We start from the raw sequence: 8,104 nt of genomic DNA, 5'->3' as shown, positions 1-8,104 counted from the left end.
TCTTCGATGAGCAGTCAGTGCTGACTTCTGTTCAAGAAAAGTCTCCAAGTGGATAACACAAAGACGAGGAGAAGCTTCTGTGGAACTTAAACCAATCGGACTATACTTGTGCACTTTCCTCTTACGGATCATAGAACAAGAAAAAGTCTGTAAGTAATCTGATATTAATTTATCACTTCTACTTAAATGATATTACTTGCATATAATCGTTTATATTTATATGTTGGTTCCGGGAGCTGCTTTTTGAGAATGAATGTTGAATATTTTAAATAAATGCGCAGGACATACTTAAAGAAATATTTGATGTTTTGATGTAATTTTTCGGATGGTAGTGTTTGTGTAGTCTATTCTTGCACACCTTGCGTTCAGACTCTTATTTAGTGACCCGAGTTGATGAAACTTTTTTGAACCCATGTGCACAGTTTGCATGTCTCAGTGCAGGAAAAGGTGTTTGCTGTAGCAGTGAATCTTTTTGGTACACCTCCCCAAGTGCCTCATACCTGCATAAATTCAAGCTATTTCAAAACTTTTAGATTGCAAAATGAATCTATGTGCATCTGGACCCTTTTTTGAATCAAAAAGGCATAAAACTCAATTTGAGAAGTGATTTTTTTGGGTCCTTTATGACCTTCTTAGGTAAAGCTGACTCCTACGCGTAAGCGCCCCCTCCTCATCCGCATGCCCTGACCGTGAACTTCCCCTCACCCTCCTGCGCGCGACCAACAGGCAGCAGTAAATCTAAAGTGAGGCAGATCACTCTCACCTCTGCATTCCTCGTGTATCTAAAGAATCTGTCCTCCTTTCCTCTGTTGCTCCATTTTAGACAAACATGCCTGTGTCAAGGATGAGGATGCGCCCATGGTTGGAGAAGATGATCGAGTCCAACACCATCTCGGGTCTGACTTGGGTGGACAAGGTGAGAGGCTTATTTACTCCCGCCAAATTGGACTTGTTCAAATGAATGTCATTTACGGAAATGGTGTAGGCAGTATATTAAAATATTAAAATTAGTACAGAAAAAGACCTTTTGAATGTATATATTGTAAGGATGGAACACCTCATCACCAGATAGCAAAAAAAGTATTTTTTGATGTTTAGTTGCTCCTTAGCTGACCTGACTGGCACAATATTTGCATGTTACTCTTAGAGTTGCTTGTTTTTAAGCACCTGTTGGGATGGATTTTGGTTTTGTACATAAAAGTGCTGGGTCTGGAAAACATTTGGCAACTATTGCAGCCCTTTAACCAAACATTTTCTGGCACTGTAAACAGGTGAAAAATAGACACAAAGAGTTAGTTGTAACCTGCGTTTGGTCTCTATGTCACAGATATATTTTAATATATCTTGATTTATAATTGGAAGAACAGAGCAGTAGCAGCTTATTTTTGTCATACTTTATCTGCTGGTGGGAAATGGGCAAAAACATACATACTGTGCTTCAAATGCAGTGTGCGTGTTCTTTACCACAGTGTCTACTGTGACTGTACTATGCAAATCATATTTTTGCAGGACGTTACTGTTAACAGTAGCCTACGAGTTAGATACTCAGTTTGAATGGCAACCCCCTCTTGCAATATTTGACAACTTTTGCTCATTTTATTCTATGATAAATGTGCAGCCAACCTCATTCCAACTCAGTATTTCTTTTTTTATTTTCCAGGACAAGAAAATGTTCTCCATTCCCTGGAAGCATGCAGCTCGTCATGGCTGGGAGATGGACAAGGATGCTTGTCTGTTCAAACAATGGGCCATCCACACAGGTGAGCAAGTGTGAATACACACCTGAACTCTGCACATGAAGCAGAAAATTCTTGTTGGGTAAAAACTGTATGAAACTAAACATAATGCATTCTGCAGGGAAATACATTGAGGGCCAGGCCTGTGACCCAAAGACGTGGAAGGCCAACTTCCGTTGTGCGATGAACTCACTGCCAGATATTGAGGAGATGAAAGACAAGAGCATCAACAAAGGCCACCAAGCTGTGCGCGTCTTCAGGATGTTGCCTGCCACCCCAAAATCAAGAGGTGAGACTACTGACAGGAAGTGAACAAGTGTTTTATCTAACATGAGTTAACATTGGTGTGCAACAACTGCAGGCTGCTGGATCTCCTTTCTTTTTCAGTTTTACTCATTAATCAGTTTGTACTACAAATACACTGTTGGCTGTTTAATATGTTAAGTGACTCATTTTTTTTCTCCATCTGCACAGATAAACGAAGCAAAGCAAAGGAAACAAAGCAAAGGAAGAAGGTAAATATTGTATATATTTTATGATCATGTTACTTGTGGACTTTAGTGATATTTGCATTTGTTATCTATGTTGCAACATTTGTTACGTATTCAGAGGCCTATTCAAATTAGTTATTTTAATCAGTTATTTTTATGGCACCAGTGCACTAGCTAGATGTACAACTGCTGATTTCTGTATTTCTTTTTTTTCTCGTGGAAATCTCACAAATCTCACCTAATGTGCTTATTATCTGCCTCTGCAGGTCAAGATGGAGGAAGACATGGATTACAGCGATACTCAGTCTCCCATAGATCAGTCACAGATGCATGATGACACCTCATCTACTCAGGAAAACACAGTCGACAGCACAGTAGACACAGAGCAGAAAGGTGAGCAAGGCAATATGTATAATTGGAGAATAAGCTTAAAAAGCAAATTCTTCAGAATATACTGTACAAAACATTTTAATTTCCAATAGCATTTAATTCTGTTGTTTGTCACCCTTGCAGATTTCACATTTATCGCTTCAACTGAGGTTCCTGACTGGTCTTCGTCAGTGGAGATTGGGCCTGATAGTTTTCCAAACGCCTTTTCCCACAAATTTGAAGTTTCACCTGATCACAGCCCCGGTAAGACAACAGCACAGCCACAGTACAGCACACTGGCACTGCAGTGTGTTTAGATAACAGGAAATGCTAAATACTTGCTAATAAATCCTTGAATGCAAACTGTGATACTATGTGGCATCATTTGTTGCCACTGAAGTAAATTCAAACAAATACTCATGTCACCTTCTCTTTCTCTCCCCTCCTTTTCTGTGATCTTCCAGACTACGACTATACCAACGACATTATCAAGGTAAGCATGGCCTCTGGCTCCTGTTCTTCCCAGCATGTATTTTTCATTGACAGGAATACCCATGTTTGTCTTATTCTGCCTCTTTGGCTTGTATAATTTTACCCAAAACAATAAGACTGTTTGGCATGGGGTAAACACTAGTTGTGCAAAATATAGCCATACTAAGTCCAGTTGTTACTCTTTCAGATTTGCCAGCAACTGGAGAAAGAATCAGACTGGTTTCCGAACAGTTTAGAAGGCAAGGGGTTCCTGAGCAATGAAGCATGCACCAGTCCAGGGAGCCAGTGGAGTGAATCTTCCTCAGGTAAATGTTGCTAGTTGATGGCTCAGATGGATAACTGTCTCTTAGACATTTAATCACGTGAAAAGATGAATAAATCCATCTGCAAAATAATGCCTTAAAATGGCAACATCGAGTTCATTTGGCATCTAAATGATGGCTGCCCACCTTACTCAGCTTATAAAAAGAAGTACACATGGTCAGGTGTTGGAAAGGGATTTGGTGAGGACATGTACAGTAGCTATGGCTGACATTAGCATGCAAATCAGTATGAATATATTTCTTTAAACATTTGCATCTATGCATGAGTTAGAAGGATGTTAAGTCTGCCTTGAGATACACTTAGCTTGCATTTCTAGCAATATTTACTCCAAAATGTTATAACTTAAATCTAATAGCAATAGTAGTAGCATTTAATGTTTAGTATCTCAGGTTATAACACATCTAATATACATGCTAGAGGTTTGTGTTCTCCTTAAACATGCTGACCGTGGATTCTCTGCTTGCTTTACAGTCGATGACCTAGACGACATACCACAGTACACAACTTTGGGCTCAGACTTCACAAATCCCACAGACGACCTCTGGAACAACTTTTACCAACAGATCACCCACAGGCTTTGAGCAGTCCAGGACAGGATGGGACAGTGCTCACTTTGGACTTTTAAGAGCTCTTCCTGCCCATAATCTGAGCCCCCTTGTCAATTAATCACCCACTATCATACCTACAGTCTGTGATTTGTGGAGTCCACACTTAAAGCTGCAGCACCGCACCTGTCTGTGTGTTTGATGCTCGGTAGCAGTCTGAGGAGCTTTACTCAACTCCTTCAACCTTTGTGTGAACCTATGAAGAGAACTATGAAGCGCACTGCTGTGTTAAAGGAATTCATGTGCTGTTCATTATCTATGTTTTTGGCTGGTTCAAGGCATTCTGGTGTTCAGTGTTTTTTATCAGGATGAGTTGTGACAGTACATAAATCTGTTTTTTTTTCATTCAGGGCATTTACATTACCACATGCAGATGTATCTATGAATACAGACAGAAGTATCCGATACTTAACCCTTGAAATGCATATAGACTCACATTCTGCACGCTCAAGATCTGTTAGTTATTGTACAGTTAAGAGTAATTATCACATAGAATCAATCTTTCCGTTAAGTGAATTCAGTTAAAGGGATAAATATGCATTTTTACAACTATCTTGATAAACCTCTAAACTTTGGTGAAAGCTCTACTTCAAATCTTACAGTTTTTACTGGTAATTGTTATGCTATTCTGTAAATATTTGGTTTTTTGTGTGTGTTTTTATAAAATAAAATAAAAAATAATTCTAAAAATGTGAATGAATTTGATTCTTTATTATTAACACAGAGGGCTTTGAGCTTATGTGTGGAGAGATGGATGACCCTAAGTGCTGTATTGTAATGAAATCTAAAGCTTAAAGCCACATATTGGCAAAAATAACCCCTACAGTGTCCTTGAGCAAGGCACTAAACCCAAAACAGCTGACCCATGCTGTCACCCAAAAATAGAAAGAGGATTTCCCACCAGTTGCAAAATAAGTGGCTCGTTGGAAAAAGTCCAGTTATCTTGGTCAGATCATCATAACATACTCTACATGGTTATTTTAATACTAAGAAATAAAATATCTTTTCAAAAGCAAACGTACCTACATTTAGACTCATTAGGGACTGTTTGCCATTTTATGCCACAAATTGTTTTATGCATTCAATGATCTTTTCACATTTAAGTTATTGTGTAACTTCTTGTAATCAAGCCTCTTATGATAATATTTAATCAAGCGATCAAAATTCTGGACAAGAAGCTGATGAGATCACAACACTGCCATTATCATAAGAAATTAAATATGTTAGGTTTTGATAATTTTTATTAAATTTCCTCATTAAATGTCTAAATAACCGGGCTCCAGCAGGTGCTCATTGACCTGTTAGTACCTCTCAGGGTTTCACTTTGGACAGACGCCATTTTCTCTTCAGTGGACCAACGAGTGGAACTTCTCGCCCACAGAACACAAAATGGAACATGACTGAGAGCATTTTCAAGTCAAAATGAAGCAGAGATAAGTCATGCAGTCCTGAGTGATCTGGTGCTTGTCGGTTTATGATACCTTTGTATCATTATTTGTAAATTGTTTGTGTCTTGTATTGTTTTGTATGTATTTTATTTATGTATTTTAAAGGCCTATCTAGGTACGGACATTGAAAACTAGCATAGGCTATAAATGCTAGGGTGTGTGGCATTAGTTCATGCTGTATACACTCACCGAGCACTTTATTAGGAACACCTGCGCAATCTAGTGCAATCCCATACAACAGCTCTGCCATAAATTCTACTTTTATGAAGCTTATACATTTTCAGTTTTTGTTGTCGGAAAGGTGATGATTCTACTTTATGTTTATTATTGAGGTCGTAGTGGGTGGTGGTGGTGTACTGGAGTGCATTATATTGAAAAGTGTTCCTAGTATTTTGTCTTCATGTCAGGAACACATTTTCAATATACTCCAGTACACCGCCACCCACCACGACCTCCACAGGTATAGGATCACATTAGATTGCACTAGTGTTCCTAATAAAGTGTACTTGTCCCTAAACATAAAACATTACCACATTAAAAGAATTCAATATTATCAAACTTAAAAAGCTTAACAAACTCAAGAAATGACACAACATCTCTTTCTAAATTTTTATTTGTAACAATGTAGCATACAGATTTAACTGGATTAAAAATTTTGGCCAATTTAAAACAAACTGATGGCCTCTTAGTTCAATAAATACTCCAAATGATTAATCTGTGGTGTTTTTTGTAGGTGTTTTTTAAAATTTAAGATAGCAGTCATATCAATTATTTTCCTTCCCTCTCTGAGGTTGCCCTATAATCCCCACAGATTTTGAGGAAATAACATGCATTAGTCATTATCAGCACCGATAACAATAAATAGTTGAAGGGTGTGTCCACAATAAACTGCACACTGAATAGCGATGAGATTCTTTTCATTCAACACATGAATCTTTTCAGGTTTGTCTAGGTGTTTGTCTTTTACCGTAGATCGCACTTGTTAATCTTCTTCACAGACATGCCCTCGGTTATGAGGTTTCTCAAAAATGTGACGATAATCAGATGACGATAGCTGATAATACTGTCCAAAAAACAGAAATAGTTCAAAAGCCAGATGTAGTCAGCATGTCATGTGACTTCATATGGGCCGGTTGAATCTTTTTGACGGAAAACCACACATTTGCTGTTAAATAAAATGTTCAGATTAAAAGGTAGAAACTTTGGTTTAATTTGTAAAACATTCTGCACTTCATGCTGTTAAAAACTCATTCTCAAAACTCTGAGTAAATTTCCAATAATGTTTTATATTCAGTGTGTTCCACAATTTGTGTGTAATAAAGTTTTAGGGTGTATTCACTTCTCCTTAATCTGCTTTCTTTGTTTCTGTCTGAAAAAGTAATTCTCTACAGTTCCAAGAGTCCCTTTCAACAACATCCAGAAAAAAAAGGCAAGGCAATAACTGGGTCTCATATCTTGATGCTTTCAACAAAGACTTGATTATGGGGATTTAACACTGCAGCTTGTTAGTTGTATAGTTTGTGAACACCAGTGTGTCTGTAATTGAAATGACAGCCCTTTATTCAAAGGACAAGCTGCTGTTTTGCAACAGCATTGCATTCTGGTCAATTGAGGTCACTGCCGGTAGAGAAATAGCTTTTCTACTTCATATACAACCCCCCCACCAAGCGTGATAATTGAATATTGGTGCAAAATGGTGAGTTTGTAAAGAAGCCTTTTCTTTTTGATTTTGACTGCAGTGTTGCAGTTTGCAGCTCAGAAAAATGCACACAACATTGTTAAAGCATTATACTTTGGTGGGTTGTTGCTTTAAAGGGGAACTCCACTGATTTTGCACATCGGGGGAACTGCAAAGTCTGCAAGTCTGATGAAATGCCTTGGTTGGGACCTGAGGACTACACATTTGAAATAATGTTCTAATGTCTGCTTATGCTAGCAGCTTGAGGTTACATTAGTCGTCACTATTATAACACAGACTTATCTCTACTTGAACTGTCAGCGGCTGAGCTGCATTGTGGATAATGTAGGTGCCATATTTTGACACGGCAGAAGAATGTATGCAATTAAAAAGATGATATCCCTGGTTCTTCTGCATCAATTTAGATACTTGAAAAAAACTCCAATTATCCATCATGTGTCTGGCAATGTTAAAGGAGTGCAATGATAAATCAGTGAAGTAAATCTGCATTGAATGCCAAACAAAAAGGGACTGACTTGAGTGAATTTAAAGCATCTGTTACCTTGACTTTTTAAAATGGTGGATTTAGAAATCTCTAAACCCCTTGTTGATGTTCATTAGAGGATTTGAAATGTGCCTTCATCATTCAACAACCAGTGAATGTAGTAGCCTGATTAGTTTTTCCTCAGTCTTTTCTGGCTAAACACCTGAATAAACTACCTGAAACTGTTGCTGCCGTTAACAACCTGCCATAAAGTATAACAAACTGTCCAACCAGTTTGACAGACCAACATGCGTGTTGTCACAGGTGCACAGACACACGGTAAATTGTGTTTGTTTTTTAATTATTTGATGAGGGTGACATTGCGTCTCATTCACGTACTCACTACATTAGTTAAAAAGGATTATCTAACTGGTAAATTACTAGTAAATTTCATTCTTAATCACTCGCAAACACAGA

At 38.0% G+C, this 8,104-nt stretch overlaps 1 protein-coding gene across 2 annotated transcripts; it reads left to right on the top strand.

The window, feature by feature from the left end:
- On the top strand, positions 1–4,713 carry irf1b (interferon regulatory factor 1b). 2 transcript variants are annotated; one of them, XM_044369715.1, is made up of 10 exons: positions 2–149; positions 824–916; positions 1,661–1,760; positions 1,858–2,025; positions 2,211–2,251; positions 2,494–2,620; positions 2,741–2,860; positions 3,061–3,089; positions 3,276–3,393; positions 3,884–4,713. In XM_044369715.1, the coding sequence occupies exons 2-10, from the start codon at positions 830–832 to the stop codon at positions 3,991–3,993; spliced, it is 900 nt and encodes a 299-aa protein (XP_044225650.1). In that variant the 5' UTR covers positions 2–149; positions 824–829; the 3' UTR covers positions 3,994–4,713. The 2 variants fall into 2 exon arrangements, with proteins under 2 accessions (XP_044225651.1, XP_044225650.1); XM_044369716.1 differs by lacking the exon at positions 3,276–3,393 and having other exon boundaries at positions 1–149.
- The last annotated feature ends 3,391 nt before the right edge of the window (positions 4,714–8,104 follow it).

The sequence above is a fragment of the Thunnus albacares genome, chromosome 13 (assembly GCF_914725855.1).
Source record: "Thunnus albacares chromosome 13, fThuAlb1.1, whole genome shotgun sequence".
NCBI lineage: Eukaryota > Metazoa > Chordata > Actinopteri > Scombriformes > Scombridae > Thunnus > Thunnus albacares.
This window is presented reverse-complemented; position numbering and strand designations above follow the sequence as displayed.

Bases quoted from the DNA above. Each gene is read 5' to 3' on its own strand.
- irf1b (XM_044369715.1), top strand. From the start codon at position 830: ATGCCTGTGTCAAGGATGAGGATGCGCCCATGGTTGGAGAAGATGATC. The intron at 2,861-3,060 runs GTAAGACAACAG...GTGATCTTCCAG, and splicing joins TTCACCTGATCACAGCCCCG to ACTACGACTATACCAACGAC. The intron at 3,090-3,275 runs GTAAGCATGGCC...TTACTCTTTCAG, and splicing joins ATACCAACGACATTATCAAG to ATTTGCCAGCAACTGGAGAA.